We start from the raw sequence: 17,262 nt of genomic DNA, 5'->3' as shown, positions 1-17,262 counted from the left end.
GTACTTCTATTTCTTTTGCTTCCCCCTATGCTTTTTCTGGATGGAAAATAACAACTTGTGGTTTTTTTTTTTTTACTAATCTTCCTGTTTTGGGGGTTAAATGATTCTTCTTTCAGCAACGGAAAAATATTAAGTTGCTTTTCTATGACTATGACTAAAAGGCTCCAGTCTTTTTTTTTTAAGTTGATTTGTAGCTAATTTTTTTTTCTGATCATTGTCTACATTCATTTTTGTAATTGTGTCTTCTCAGAGACAAATTGCTGAGCAATGTTTTTTTTTTTCTATTATTCCTCGTTCTTTCTTTTGTGGGTTTTCAAGTATGGAATTACCCTCTTTATTGCAGTTTACAATTGCTGTTATTGTATGTTTAACTTTCAATAAAAGTTCTATGCCAAAACAGAAGTCAGCGGATGTGATGGCTCTGGAGAAATCATTATGGCCAATGTAGTCACACACATAAGTTAAAATGACCTAAAATAGATTTTCTGCATATTTGTAGCATGTGGAGAGTAATTCTATAAGGTAGTGTATGGCAAACTAGTGGCACACTAGTGTGCCTCCTGAGATTTCAGGTGTGCCATGGCACACTGGGAAGGAGGAAAGGCGCCGGGGCCGGCGCCGGCACCGGCTGACTGTCTATAAGACATGCTTCTTGCAGTGAGAGGCACATCCTGTAGGCAATCAGCAAGCACCAGTGCCTCTACTTATCTCCGGCCCTCTTCCCTGCTGGCACCCCCACTGGTGGCTCATGACCCGTCTGAAGGGCATTTGCATATGAGCGGACGTCAACGTGGTGCCTTGAGCTGCAGCCATTACCTTTAGTGTGCCACAGCTCAAGAAAGTTTGCGGGACACTGCTATAAGGGCACGACTAGATTTAGGCACTAGGTAAGCACCTGTTTGAGCCTATTCTATAAAGAAAAGTAGACTTCCATGGGGTCAATATTCATCTGACAGCGCTCAGCATTTTGCTGACTGCCACCAGCATTAAACCCAGAAATTCAATGCTGGGCCATATCCGGGGTTAAGCACTGAATTTCCGGATTTATAGAGCTGGTTAACACATAGCCAGTTAAGGTCCTGCCTGATCAGGCCCGATCAGGCAGGTCCAACAAATTCAGGAACAAAAAATATGCAGATGGGGGCGATCGGAGGAACGCTCCCATCTGCCTGCATGAATCACTGTTGTGCGATCCGCGCACATTAGCAGACCATCTGTAAATGGTCTGCGCATGCCCATCCGAGACGCAACCTTTTTTTTTAAACTTAAAACTTTTTTTGTTAGTTTTTAGCCCTGTGAGCCCATGGTTTTAACCCACTTTAAACCTGTGGGTTAAAACCATGGGCTTGCAGGGCGGGGAAGGGCAGGAGAATGGCGATGCAGCAGCAGAGATTCGGGGAAGGGCAGGAGAACGGCAATGCGGCAGGAGAGATTCGGGGAAGATCGAGGCAGAGCAGGGCAGCATGCGGGGCGAGCAGCAGGAGATAAGAAGCAGGGCAGAGCAGGACGGCATTTGGGGCGAGCAGGCAGGAGAGATTGCAGGACAGAGAGCAGGGCTTCCAGTCGGAAAGATGTTTTTGACTGGTCCCCAGCAGTCGCTTCCTCAGGTGATCGGCCAGCCCAGTCGGATCTGAAATTTGGTGTTGTGAATCGCGTCCCAGCCTACTTTGCATGCGTTTCACCTCATTTGCATGCACAGATTCGAAGCGTATCGCAGGAGAGTTAAGTGAATCAGGCTGGAGGGAAATTTGATAGTGAAGGGGTCGCATATCGATCGGTTTGCTTTGTGAATCTAGCCCTAAGTACGTTACTGGCTAAGGGTTACCGCAAAAAGATAGGACTGTCTTTTATGTGGTCCTATTTTTTTGTGGTTAATCTGACTGGTTAAATTCTGAATAGCAGTACTTAACCGTCCAAGTGCCAACTCTGCTCCGGAACTCCCCCCAAATTGCCAGTTTTGACTTCAGTGTTAAGCAGTTAATTTCAGCAGCACTAAGTGTCACTGAAAACTAGTGGTTAGCTGCATACAGGCAATTTATGACAAGAGACATTTTTGTCTGGTTAAATTGCTTTGAATATCGACCCGCTACTTTTCCTCATAGAACACTAACATCTGTGACTGAAAATGTGCCTATAATTAAGATGTGAACACTTAGACAGCCATACAGCTGGTGCAAATGCTCGCATCTAAATAACAAAAGACTGCACATAGATGATCAGATTACATAATCTATGTGCATAACTATATGCCTCACCTACTCTGCCAATGTGAATGCCCACTTGGCGTCGTCGAATATTGGCATGTACTTATAGATCAACAAATAGACAGAAACGTTTCATTTATATCCATACGTGTTCATATATGTGTGACTTGAAACACCAGGCTCTTTAATATAGATTCTAGAATGGAGGATATTCAACACAATCACTCAACAGTGAAAGTTTATTCCACTGTCTTTCCATACACCATTCCAAATAATTATTTTTCAATTTTTTGGGTCCTCAGCGGGCCACCACACACTCAAATATTTTTCATAGTGTGAGGCCTCACACTATGAAAAATATTTGAGTGTGTGGTGGCCCGCTGAGGACCCAAAAAATTGAAAAATAATTATTTGGAATGGTGTATGGAAAGACAGTGGAATAAACTTTCACTGTTGAGTGATCATATATGTGTGACTAGCATACTGACATTTACACAGCAGTGAGGCAAAGAATTCAAGCTTAGATGAGAGAAAAAGGGAGGAGGCCTTAGGAGAAAGATCACTAGAAACAAAGTTTATATAAGTAAACAGGAGTGGCTGCAGTATGCATGAGACTACATTTCACCAAGTGCTTTGTTTGTTCTCCCTCCTGCAAACTCCATTCATCAGGTAAGTCCTTCCTATCCGTACCCTTCTCCTTCACTGCTAACTCCAGACTCTGTTCCTTCTGTTTTGCTGCACCATATGCTTGGAACAGGCTGCCTTAGTCATTATGTCAGGCTCCATCTCTAACAGAATTCAAATTCAAGCTAAAAGCTCACTTTTTCGAGGCTGTTTTTAACTCCTAACTCCCACTCACCATAAGGTACCCATGTCTATCTTACCATTTTCTCTGCAAGAAACTCCCCAACCCCTATTTGTCTAAATTAGATTGTAAGTTCTTCTGAGCAGGGACCGTCTATAGCATGTTAAATGTGCATGTACAGTGCAGTGTATGCCTTTTCAGTGCTATAGAAATGATAAAAAGTAGTAGTAATAATTTACCTGCATTCTTGCTGCCTAAAAGTAGTTGGCTTCTTACAGAATTTCCCCTTCTCTAATACTTCTCTAATACTCAGTGTTTGAGTCTTTGACTCATCTCTTCCCGCTCAACGACTTTAAGTTATTCAGCCCTCCATCAAGAAATTTAAAATACTGTTTAAAACCTGGCTCTTTGGTAAGACTTAATTTATCAGATCAAGTCTGGACTTTTTTCTTTTCTTTTTCTCACTCTTTGCTGTTGTGTTCTGTTACATTGCTGTCTTTTGGGATTTTATTGTTGTCCCTATTGTTTCATTCTGTCCTTGTCTGTTGCATTGGATGTTTGAATGTTTGTTCTTGTGTTTTCAGTTTCTTTGCCACTACTTTGTACCCTACTGTGATATGATTCGAAAGTTTAGTTTAGGGCCTCTTCTATTAAACTGCGCTAGCAGTTTCTAGCGTGGGGAGCCACGCTGAATGGCCTGTACTGCTCCTGACGCTCATAGGAATTCAATGAGCATCGGGAGTAGCACGGGCCATTCAGTGCAGCTCTCTGTGCTAAAAACTGCTAGCGCAGTTTAATAGAAGAGGGGGTTAGTTTATTATCTCTTCTAGTCCCACCTTTATCCAAAGCGGATTACAAAAATATACATACACAATAAAACAATTACAAATACATACACAACAATTAACAGGACTGTTTGCCTTGAAGCCCCAAACATCTTATCAAATGCTATACTTCATGGTCCAGAGCAAATAGCTTCCTATCCACTATTTAAGTTATTACATAGCACTAAGTGCCATATTTCATAATGCAAAACAAGTACTTTTTTAACATTCACTTAAATTCCTGCAGATCTTTCAACTGTCGTAAATATACAGGTAACTTGTTGCACTCAATAGGCCCTACACAAGAGAACACACTTTCCCTTGTATTCTCATAGTGAAGGCTTTTCGAAGACGGAACAGTCAAACTTGCCTTTGTGGAAGGTCGGAATTGTCTAACTGGAACATAAAGCGCCAGACAATAACATAAATACCTAGGCACCAGATAATTGAAACTCTGAAATAAAGGATCCTTTTCCAAAGGTGAGTTAACAGATTTAGCATTCTCTAAATGCTAAGAAGCCCATTTTATACCTAAGGGCTTCTTAGCATTTAGCGTGCTCTAATTGTTAGCATGCGCTAAATATGTTAGCACATCTTAGTAAAAGGACCCCTAAAAAATAAATACTGCTTTTGCTTTCCATGAGTGAGGCTTCCCTTGGGACTTCATCCCATATCCATAAGAAAGGAAAAAAGTTCAGCATGAGAACAATTTGCTTTAAAATGAAAATTCTAAGTAACTACTGTATGTTTGAATGGATTTGCACTCTGTGAATGTGTAGGGGCTGGGGCCTCCTCGGCAGATACCACAGATTACTCGCTGTTTACACTGGCAGATAGTTCTGGGAATTGCTGCAGATTTCACAGGCTAAAAGGCTTAGTGACATTCTGAAAGGAGGCAGCTGCTCTCACCACAGTTTTTTTATCCTTTCCCAGAGTGATATAGTGTTTGTGTTCCAAGGTGACACTTCTGCTCTGCACTAGCAGGCAGTGAATAGTTACAGCCTTTGAGCAGCCCTGAAGTGCAGGGTTTTGGAGCACCTTAGATATCTTTAAAATTTTTGAATAGAATACAGAATATTAAGCCCTGACTATCAATATGCGCAAACATTTTCCAAATAGTTCATGTGCAGATACTGTTTACATACTCTAAGCAGAAAGGGGAAACTGATATAAATGAAATCAGTGATGTCATATACATTAAGCCAATGGTCTCAAACTCACGGCCTGGGGGCCACATGCGGCCCGCCAGGTACTATTTTGCGGCCCATGGTCTTTACTAGTACTGCCCGCTGTTTGCAGCATCATCCGGCTTCCCCCCTGGCCTCCCGCTCTTACCTTCAGATAATTACCGCAACCTGCAGAGAGGATCACCGGTGCTGTCGTCCTCAGCAGCACGTTCCCTCTGCCGTGATCCTTCCCCTGACGTCAGAGGAGGGGCAGGATCACAGCAGAGGGAACGTGCTGCAGAGGCCGATGTTAGCCTGCAAGGAATGCTACAGCACCGGCGATTCTCTATGCAGGCTGCGGTAATTAGCTGAAACTAAGACTAGAAGGCCAGGGGGGAAGCTGGAGGATGCTGCAAAGAAGGGGTAACATGCAGGCCTGGGGGGGGGGGGCAAGATTTATAGACTATAAAGAGTTTTATACCTCTTGCATAATTGCCATTTCTTTAATAAGACAATTATTTTTTCTGCGGCCCTCCAAGTACTTATAAATCCAAAATGTGGCCCTGCAAAGGGTTTGAGTTTGAGACCACTGCATTAAGCCATTAATTTGTGAAACACATCTTGAAAACTACAGTTGAACAAGTGTTAAATTTTATCTCACACACTTTCACAATGCAGAAAATGTAAAATTGATTCTAACTGATTTTTTATGAATTTTCAACTTTATAGATTTTATTGGAATTGAATGAACATTGGAACATTTACTTCGCTGGTCTGTGGTAAAAAATTCTACCACTGCTTAATAAAAGGAGCCCACAATTAACGTCACCTGAATAGTCAGATATAGATAACTCCATCCTATTATCTGCTATGGAGTTAACATGTTTTTTAAATTGAATGGGACACGTTAATTTTAGCATTTGCTATATGATAACTGCAAAACCTCATCAAAGTGAGTAAATAAGACCATTACTGCGATTCTCTTTAGAATGTATATTAGTCAGATAGCAAGTGTCCCTTTCCCGTCTCTTCAACAAATCCACTGGAAAAAGATGTTCGAATCCACCTTTGAATTACAAGCACCATACATCTGGAATAAACTTCCATCTTTGCGACAGATCTCCTCTTACTTCCTTTTCCAGAAAACACTTAAGACATGTCTCTTCTCCTCATAAGACAAGATGACTAACCGATATCTGTTTCTACTAATCTCTCTTGCCTCATTCACAATTCCTACTGTTAAACGCTGTACAAAGTCTTTTGTTAGCCTCATTGAATCCTTGTTGAAAATCGTATAAGGGTAGGCAATTCCAGTCCTCAAGAGCATGAGCCAGGTCAGGTTTTCAGGATATCCACAATAAATATGCATGAGATAGATTTGCATCTCAAGGAGGCCGTGCATGCAAATCCATCTCATACATATTCATTGTGGATATCCTGAAAACCTGACCTGGCTCCGGCTCTCGAGGACCGGAATTGCCTACCCCTGGATAGAATATAAGATCTGTATAGTATAATTTATTACACAATAATGGAGTCTGTCCATTTCTCTCCCAGGGATTGAGGGGTACAGATAGGAGTAGAGGTAGGTTATAGGGATAGGATTAGAGGACTAGAGACAGTTACATAATTAGTCAGGGACACTGTTCAGGCAATTAGGCCTGAAGGGCCGCCGCGGGTGCGGACCGCTAGTCAAGATGGACCTCTGGTCTGCCTCAGCAGAGGCAACTTCTTATGTTCTTAGGGGTTGTGAATGCTAAAGTCAAAGTAACCCCTGCCCTGGCTGGTGTGAAAATCAGAAACCAATCTCTAGAACTAAACCCAGATCTCTCTCACATTAACACAAAGTACAACAATGCCTCTGGGGCCATCAGGCCAGTCCAGGCCAGTCCAGGCCAGGCAGTGAGCATCAGCTATACTAATCTAGATCTGTTCAGCACCATATATCCGCCCAACAGTCCTTAAAGAGAAGTAAGGGCCCAAAGGAGCATGTTTTAGAAATACTGTAAACAACAATATTTACACAGACCTGTCCTGGCTCTAATCCTGCACATACCAGCCAAAGCCTTATTTAAGCCTGCCTTTTAACACCAGCATAAGGGAGCTCACATTCCAGCAAATTATTAGACAAGAGAAAAAGAAACCCACTGTTACTCACCAGCCTTCTCTTTTTCTGAAATAACCGGCATAGCCTACAAAACAAAACGAGAGATTTATGAATACTTGTTTTAACTAACATCGTAGTTAAGATAATATTCAAGCATCTTTCTGACCTCATGTGCTCTTTCTTTAAATTAGGCCCCCTATTTTCTACCTCCTGTTACCCTATCTCAGGGGTAGGCAAGTCCTCGAGAGCCAGAGCCATATCAGGTTTCCAGGATATCCACAATGAATATGTATGAAATGGATTTGCATGCACTGCCTCCTTGAGATGCAAATCTATCTCATGCATATTTATTGTGAATATCCTGAAAACCTGACCTGGCTCCGGCTCTCGAGGACCAGAATTGCCTGCCCCTGCCCTATCTTGTCTATCTTTATGTTCCATCTTTGCTTACACCCTATGCTGTCTGTTAAAATGTTTAATTGCATATTCTAATGTAGCATGCTATGCAATACTTTGTATTGTTGTTTGAATATTTTTACTGCTGTATTTATCTATTGCTTAAGCTTCACTTATTTTTGCTGCACACTGCTACTACTACTAATTATTATTTTTACAGCGCTACCAAACGTACGCAGCGCTGTACAGAGTCACGAAGAAGACAGCCCCTGCTCGAAGGAGCTTACAATCTAAACAGAGAAGACAAACAAATAGGATGCCATGGATAAAGTTAATTACTGCCTAGGCTGGTGGGCAGAGGGAAATGGGGTTATGGATTGAAGGCTATATAAAAAAGATAGGTTTTCAGTCTGCTTTTAAACAAGGGATGGGAAGGGGCTTGGCGGACAAACTTGGATAATATATTCCAGGCATAGGGGGCAGCTAGATGAAAGGAACGAAATCTGGAATTGGCAGTGAAGGAGAAGGGTACTGCTAAGAGCAGCTGATCTGAGCAATGGAGTTCTCTGGAAGGCATAAAAGGAGAGAGAAGAGAGGAGATATATTGAGGAGCAGCAGAATGAACACACTTACCTTAAGTGAATTATTTCAAAAAGGCGGTAAATAAATCTTAATAATAATTAAAATAAGGTACTTAGACCTCTGTTTAAATATTGTACATTATTGCTGTTAATGGTGACATGGTTCAATGTAGGGTCACTATATGGTTCAGAAAAAGGAGGATGGATTCAGACATTCAGGTTTTACTTCCATTGCTTTCAATGGAAGTAAAACCAAGATGTCGCAATCCATCCTCCTTTTTCTGAGTCTACGAGGAGCCACTGAAAAGTTCTCAGCCCAACCAACAAAGTTGAGACAGTCTCCATTGAGGGCTATACACTTAGTCCAGCGATTTTCCACGGTTTTATTCCATATTTTTCCAACAGGATGAAAAAAGTGGAAAATTACTGGACTAAGTATATAGCCCTCATTGGAAACCACCCCACTTTATTGGTTGGACTGAGAACTTTTCAGTGACTTCTCATATATGGTAACCCTAATTCAATGAGTCTTGGGAATGGGATTTTGTCATATCTGGCTATAACCTATTCAGAGGGATAGAAATGGCAAAAAAAAAGGAGGAGTAACTCACTATATAAAGAAAACAATATTGAAGCAGCTGTGTGGGGAAAAAAGGAAGCCCTGTGGATTGTGTTAGGAAGAGGAGATAGCACGTTCATGTACGCTAAAGTAGTGCTATAGATCTCTAACTCAAATGGAAGAGTAGGATCAAGACTTGATCAATGATATTTCAAAGGTGAGAATGAAAGGGGAGGTGCTGATAAGAAGTAGAAAGATATAGAATACCCCACAAGGGGCTTTCCTTAGACAAATGGTGAGGGAACCCACCAGGGAAGGGTCATTTGCTGGATGTAATATGAATGGAGGAAGTGTGTCTAATGTCTAGGTAGGGGCCATAGGGTTACATGAAGTAACAAGTGCCACCCCCAAAAAATTGTCTTACTATCACAAACTGAATGAGTGCACTTCCCCTGCATATCTGGCATTGCCTCCCAAATCTTCCTTCTCCCCCTCCCACTCAAGTCCAGGCTTTCTCCCTGCCACCACAAGTCTACAAACTTGTGGTTGCTGGCAGTGATTAGAGCAGACCTTTCTCTGGCCAGCCCTAGGATCCTTCCCTTTGTTGTAATTTCCTTTTGGGGACATAGCAGAGGGAAATCCTTGGGGCAGCCATAGGAAGATCTCATGTGATCACTGCCAGAGACTGCAACAAATTTGTAGACTCATGGTAGAGGGGAGAAACCAGACCCAAGGAAGGGAAAAAAGGAGGATGGTAAAGAAAGATACTGGGCCCACAGGAAGGAACAGGGGTGGGGAGGAGGAGAGACAATGTAAATACAGAGAGAAAGAGAGAGGGAGGCTTGCTGCATATGAAAAAAAGAGATGGGATAAATGATTCATATAGAGGGAAGGGAAAGGAAGGTGGAGAAATGCTACACATGAAGAGAAAGAAATGGAAGGAAAGAGGGAAGCAATGCTGCAGATTGGATTTAATTACAATAGTGTCATAGCGGTTTACAATAATGCTTCAAACATAAATATTATACTGTATAATGCAACACTGAGACATATCATTATAACAGAATAAAATTACTACAATGATCCGGTTTCCTGTTACTGCAATCCACAAGCTGAAATAATAAAATCTTAATTACATTGCCAAAAATAAGATATGAAGGCTTCACTTGATGTATATCTGAACATGAATTCCATAAAACAGGTCCGATTATAAGAAAAAGCTCTTTTTCTGGTTGATGATAACTTAATCACATCCAATCCAGGTGATGAACACAAAGTCCTCAATGTGGAATATTTACACAATTTTTCGAAAGATACAATGGACGACCCAAGTACAGAGCTTTATAGATTAAACGCAAAAGTTTACATTTGATACGTTTTGTCACTGGTAGCTAATGTAATTGATGAAAGATTGGTGAAATATGGTCTGTCTTTTTGGCTCCAACAACCAAACTGTGCCACAGTGCTTTGCACTAATTGTAGTCTTTGATGACTGTCTTTGTTGGAGCCTATCATAAGAGAATTGCAATAATCAAATCTGCTAGTGATAAAAGCAAGTATTTGTTTGTTTGTTTATTTATTTATTTAATTTGTTTTCTCTCCTGTTCTCCTCAATGAGCTCAGAATGGGTTACAGGTTAACATACGTAATATACAGTATACACTTAATGGGTTACAATTGCCATATGGCCTCTTTTACAAAGCCACGCTAGCACTGCGTTAATGGCCTCAAAGCTAGTGCGGCTTTGTAAAAGAGGCCAATCGTTACAGTACAAGTTTATTCAAAACAAGTTTTATCCTAACTTGACACATACTAAGGATCTAAAATCAATATACATAATATACAGTTTACAGGTTACAATTTGACATAGTTACAGTGGAAAATTTTTCAGTGCAAATAATGTGATATATATTGAGGATCTAGTACCTATATTCACATATTTCTTTATAATCTACCGGCTGTAGGCAGGGGAGTAAGGTGAATAGGTATGTTTTTATTGCTTTTTAAAGTTCAGGAGTTCTTCAAGGGATAACATAACATAAAAATGTATTTCTATACCATAATACCATTAAGTTCTATTTGGTTTACAAAATAGAATAAAAAATTGCACATATACAGTTGAATGTAATTCATTAATTTCCTAAAAATCTTGCAAACAAATACGTTTTCAATTGAGCAAGAGGTGGATCTGATCTGTGGGGTCAGTTGATTCCAGTGTCTTGTATGAAGAGGGAGTAGGAACGTCATTTGGAGGTTTGCAGTTGAAAGGCAAGACCTGGGGCGTTTTGAGGCGTATTTCATCCTGAAAGTGGAGGGACCTCTTCGGCACGTACAGAGGAAGCTTGGTTGTCATGTAGCCTGGCACCATGTTGTGCATGGATTTGAACGCTAGCATCAAGGCCCTTGAAGATACATTTGGCTATGGGTAGCCAGTGAGCTGACGATAAAGCCTGGGAGACAGGGTCATGGGCATGGAGGTTTTTTAGAAGTCTGATGGCTGAATTTTGTACACACTAGCGATGTCATATGTTCTTAGCTGTAAGTCCGATGAATTGCAGTAGTCCATGCGTGAAAGAATAAGGGCATAATTGGGTGAAGTCAGACTCAGAAAAGTAGGATATGGTTGGAAAGCGATAGGTTGAAGTCAAGGAGTATTCCCAGGCTGCGTACTCGGTCCTTTGCAATTATGGTAGTTGAGTCTCAGTGCAGGGAGGGATGGGTACAGATGCAGTGCTCTTTGTGGATCCAAAGGAGTTCTGTTTTGGAGGCGTTTAGTTGTACTCTGTTGAGGGACATCCGGTTTTTGATTTCTGAGAGGCACTTTAGGAATTTCGTGATCTGGGAGTTGCGAGTTTCTCTTAATGGTAGATATAGCTGGATGTCTTCGACGAAGGAGTGAATCTGTATTTGGTATTTGTGGGCTATGTCTAAGACAGGTCTAATAGGGGGACTAGTAGAGCCACCTGTAGAACAACATATTTACTAGCTTTATCAAATTCTCTTGAGTCAAAATAGGTTTTAATTGCATTAATAGTCTCAAATAATAGAAGTAAGCTTTCACCACTTGAACCGAGAGTCAAAGGTTGCAGATTGGCCACTGGTGTTTGATTTTCGGTAAGATGAGATAATGAGAGACCTTAAAGAGTTTTGTGGGCTCTTTAAGGGATATGTTTAATAGATTCTTGAAGACAAATGTACCATAGGATTGGAGAAAGGCTGATATGGTCCCTTCTTACCAAGTTGGTAAGTTAGTCCAATAAAAAGGTATTTTTTTTCCTTCATGTTTTTATTTTATTTCTACATATTACAGAGAAGAAGTGGGAAACTAAAGACTGATATGCCTTACCTCCATGACGAGAGAGGTAATGGAGATGCTAATGAAGGAAAAAGTAGCTTTCTACAATTCAATTAATTATAAGATCTTTACCAAAGGCAAATCATGTCAAATGAATATGATTGATTTCTTTTACTCTGTCACAAGAGAAATTAATCTACGGTATGTAATAAATGTGATCTACTTAGATTTAAGCAAAGTCTTTAATACTGTTTCTCATAGGAGACTCATAAATAAGCTGATTGGCTTGAGCGTTGGAACTGAAGTGGTAAACTGGATCACAAAATGATTGACTGATATGTAATAGAGAGTGATGATAGAAGGAATTCACTTAAAAGAAAGAAAAATGACTTGTGAAGTGTCTCAGGTATCTGGGCTGGGGCTGATTCTATTTAATATATTCTTATGCCATATTGCCACAGTTAGAAGGAAAAGCGTGCTTTTTTTTTGTAGCTAACACCAAGATTGGCAACAGCGTGGTCACGTTGGAGGGAGCAGAAAGCACAAAAGGTGACCCATAAAAATTAGAAACTTGGGCTAATGCTTGGCAGTTAAGTTTTAATGTGAAGAAATGTGGGGTAAAATGCATTTGGGATACAGAAATCCAAATGAGCTATATATGTGAGAGGAGAAAAGTGACTGATGTGCAGACCATGAAAGAGACCTTGGGGGGTCTAAGGCCCAGATTCTCATTGGGACGCTGAAAGTTAGGCGGCAATAGGTGTCCTATTGCTGGCTAAATTAATTGTTTTAATTGGTGCTAAATGACATGGCAACTGACTGTTGTTTAGAAACAATGAAAAAGTAATTATAAAAAAGGGGCCACTATGTGGCCTCCAGGACCAGCATATAGGTCCCTAGTGGCTAGCGACACACAGTGATGCCAAAGCCCGGAAGTAGGCATGGTTAGGGGTGGGACCAGACTTTGGCATCATTATGCACCGTTGTTTGTGATTCTTACGGGACCCTAGTGTAACTTGCTACTTCCCCAAGGTGAAATTCTCAACAATGTAGTCGCGTTAGCCAAGAGTATAATTTAATTTCCTTAGGGAAGTAACAGATTTACATTACAAATTTCCTTATCCCAAAATTTTAATACCGGGATAAAATAGATAAATAAAAGAAAACTATCAACACACTTGATAAGTGCAATAATTTTTAATGTGACTTTGCACTTAATTTTGAAAACACTAATCCAGTTAAACAGTCTCTAAGAGAGCTGATACTTTGGGGGTTTTTTTCTTCTCTTACAATTTCTCTGCCCGATGGATCCAGGTAAGTAGATTTCTTATTTTACCTTTTTTTCGGGTTTGACTCTCTTGCGTTGGGTACCTTCTTCTTCTTTGTTTTTGCTTGTAGAGTCTCCTACTCCCTGTCTATAAAAAAACAAAAGGAAAGAAACCTCCCTCTAACTAAACAAAAATATTTCCTTATATTGTACTAAACTTTCTTTAAAAAAAAAAAAAATGATAATTCAATTTCCCTAAAACTAATCCCATCCACTTTTTTAAAACCAAGGTTTAATTAAAAATTAATACAATTTCTTTACAGGATCTATAAATATACAATAGCAGTACACAGCCCTGCCAGCACTAGTGCCCGGTTCTAATTAAAATCTTCAACTCAAACATATTATCTTTATGAAGGCTTCAATCATATCAAACAATTTTTTAAAATGTCTTCAACAAAACTGCTTTTTACGTTTTGCTTAAAAACCCTATCATTTCAAATGATATCTGATATCTTTGAGATAATTTCTCTCACCTCAAGTAAGGTTTTCTAAAATAAGAATTCAAGTCACCACTTCTAAAAAAATAATGTTACAGCTCAAATGTCATAAAACTCATCTCACAGCTCAAATCCCAAAATTTCTAAATCAAATCAAAGTTACCCCAATGAAAACTTATCTTTAAAAAACAATTTTACAGAGACAATATATAACAGACACCTGTCTCTGCCAACAAACCAACCCAACAGTCCACCTTGGCAGTGTTAGAACTTCCCAGCACTGCTCACTTCCTGGAGAGAGCTGTGCTGTCCAAATTCTAAAATTGACATGTACAGCTCAAAATTCCGAAACCTACAGGAATATCTTTTTTTATTTTTTATTTATAACCTTGGTTACACTAGGCACTGGAAAGGTAGGCATGTGAAACCCTGGCCTACATTTCTGGCGCCTAGAGTCCCATCAAGCCATGATTCTGGAAGCAGCACCTGCCAGTGATTGACACACTGTTGATGAATGAGAGACTGACTGTAATAGTATTAAATACCAGTGGGGAGAGAGCAAATGACTCCTAAAAACGCTCAGAAAAGTGAAACTCTGAAAGGGAGGTGGATACCTCCCCTTGAGGCAAGAGTTTACCGTCCAATCATTGCATTTGCTTTGTAGAACATCACTTTCTGACCACTGGTAAAAACTAGTATTGTTTAAATAAACTCTGTTAGATTGACTAAAAAGTTCAAAACAATTATGCACAACTCTTGCTTGGAACGATGATACCATTCACTTATCTGTACCAACTTTAAAGTTTGTAGTTGTAAGGGCTCTTGGGGGTCTCAACGCGGCCCCGTTTCAAAAATTCTGCTTCAGGAGACCCAATTCTACAATGCTACACACTGTTAAACGTATCTGTCCAAGAGGTGATCGTTTGTAAAACTTCAAAAATTCCAGACCCCCAAGAGCCCTTACAACTACAAACTTTAAAGTTGGTACAGATAAGTGAATGGTATCATCGTTCCAAGCAAGAGTTGTGCATAATTGTTTTGAACTTTTTAGTCAATCTAACAGAGTTTATTTAAACAATACTAGTTTTTACCAGTGGTCAGAAAGTGATGTTCTACAAAGCAAATGCAATGATTGGACGGTAAACTCTTGCCTCAAGGGGAGGTATCCACCTCCCTTTCAGAGTTTCACTTTTCTGAGCGTTTTTAGGAGTCATTTGCTCTCTCCCCACTGGTATTTAATACTATTACAGTCAGTCTCTCATTCATCAACATAATTCCTTTTCTGACTGGTATTTATATTGAGTCCCTGTATGCCTTTTTAACAGTGATTGACACACAGCAGGTGCCCGTTTTGTAGGCACTTAACGCTGCAGGCGTTGCTTACAGAATCCACCCCATAGTGGCTGAAGATCTAAGGTGGCAAAACCATGCGACAAAACAGTGGCCAAAGCCAGAAGAATGTTTGGCTGCATTCAGAGAGGCATAAAATGGAGAAGGTGAAAATGCCCTGTCCAAGTCATTGGTGATCCCAAAACAGCTTGCTGTTCAGGTTGATAGCAGGTTGATATGAGTTTAGGATCAAATTTAAGATCCTGCTGTTGGCAATAGAGCATTATTTCAGCTACATCCTTCATATCTTTCTAACTTGGTGTTATTTTATGCCCCAAGGCGTTTATTATGATCTTTGAATGACAATAGGGTAGTCGTTCCTCATATCTCGAAGGCACATCTTGCATCAACTAGAGATTGTGCATTCTTTTATCTAGTTCCGCAGTTATGGAATAAGTTGTCCATAGACTTGAGAAAAGAAGAATCATATATAAATTTTTAAAAGACATTTAAAAGCACATTTTTTTTCAACTGGCTTTCTCAAATTGAATTGAGTCTGGGACTGTAATCTGTATTTATGTAATGATTAATTTCTGTTATGGAAATTTTTAGTTATGTATTAGTTATGGTTTATTGAGATCTGATTGTTTTGTTGTTTTACTATTAGAATTTTTATTATTAGAACTGTTATTACTGAGATGTTGATTTTAAGGAAAAATAATTTTGCTTTTATTCTTTTCTTTCCTGTTTGTAAATGGAGTTCTTTTCTTAATGAATGTGAATTATACATTGTAAACCGCTTGGATCCTTTTTAGGCTATTATGCAGTACATAAAGTTTATAATAAACATAAACATAGGGCTCCTTTTACAAAGGCGCGTTAGCGGTTTAATGCGCATAATAGCGTGCGCTAAACCGCAGGCCGGGCTAGCCGCTACCGCCTCCTCTTGAGCAGCCGGTAGTTTTCTGGCTAGCACGGGGGATAGCGTGTGATGAAAAGTCGCGCGCGTTAAACCCACCAATGCCCCTTCGTAATAGGAGCCCATAGTTGTGGACATAACACACTGTTCACAAATAGACTACTACTGACTTCAACAGTGTGCTTTGTTTACAATTAGCCCCTGATGCAGTCCCAGAGGAGGCAAAACATGGCCGTGTTGGGCAAATGAGAATTGTCAGTGTTCTTTGCAATAAAATAATTTATTTATATTTTTATGCTGGTTTCCAGGTCATTGGTGGTACCGCATTTGGGCCCCCTTTTATCAAGCCTTTTATTATTTTATCAAATAATATGAGCCTTGGAGCTTTCATCACAGCGACCGGCAATAAAAAACCCTAATGCAGCTTGATAAAAGAGGGGCCTTGCTTACTGTGTTCAGTTTTGGAGGCCAAGGATGTAAAAAGTTTCAAAGTCATCCAGAGGAAAGTGACCAAAATGATATGGCATGAAAATTTGAAAAAACCAAAAGAAACTCTGTGGAATGACGATGTTCCATAATGGACTTTATTTGAAAATGTCAAAGTTCCAAAGGTACACTAAAATCATCTACATAAAATAAAATCATCCACATAAGAGCCTTAAAGGACCTAATCCACTAGGGATGCAGGACCCAACACGGTCTGTGTTTCGACAAAAAGTCTTCTTCAGGGGTCCTATAATGGTGAATACGTGGGAAAGCTAATATGTGGTGAGCCGGAAGTAAGACACTGCTTGCATTTGCAATGGATGAAATTTGAATATACATGGCTTGGAGGAGAGGAGGGATCAGGGAAAGAGGACTTGTAAACTACTTTTTTGTGGCTTTGGCATTCAAAGCTGATGGCACTGGAGGATTAAATAACTTGCCCAGGGTCACAAGGAGCAGCACTGGGATTTGATCTCATGACCTCTGGGTGCAGAGGCAGCAGCTCTACCAGTGAGCTGCAGATACTTAAAATCTCGAAAGAGAAAAAGGATCAAAACAACTTTTTTCCAAAAATGGAGAGACTATACAACTAGAGGACATGAAGTGAGGTTGTAAGGAGGGAAAATTAAAGCCAACATCAGGAAATACTTTTTCACAGAAAGGGATTGTCTGGAATGCTTTTCCATTAAATGACATAGAATAAACACAGAAATCCCCTATATGGCATGAAGATGGAATAAAGATGTAGAACATTTCCACTCACAGCAAAACTTAAAATAACTTTCACACTATAGAGAAGCAAAAACGAGGCATAGAGAGGAATA

At 40.0% G+C, this 17,262-nt stretch overlaps 1 protein-coding gene across 1 annotated transcript in view; it reads right to left on the bottom strand.

The window, feature by feature from the left end:
- The window catches only part of DLC1 (DLC1 Rho GTPase activating protein), a 691,613-nt gene that overhangs the window by 398,680 nt on the left and 275,671 nt on the right, over positions 1 to 17,262 (bottom strand). Inside the window, 1 exon segment of the mRNA XM_033944479.1 lies at positions 7,158 to 7,191. Within this exon segment, the coding sequence (XP_033800370.1) occupies positions 7,158 to 7,191 (34 nt within the window).

Source organism: Geotrypetes seraphini, chromosome 1 (assembly GCF_902459505.1).
Source record: "Geotrypetes seraphini chromosome 1, aGeoSer1.1, whole genome shotgun sequence".
NCBI classification, from domain to species: Eukaryota; Metazoa; Chordata; class Amphibia; order Gymnophiona; family Dermophiidae; genus Geotrypetes; species Geotrypetes seraphini.
This window is presented reverse-complemented; position numbering and strand designations above follow the sequence as displayed.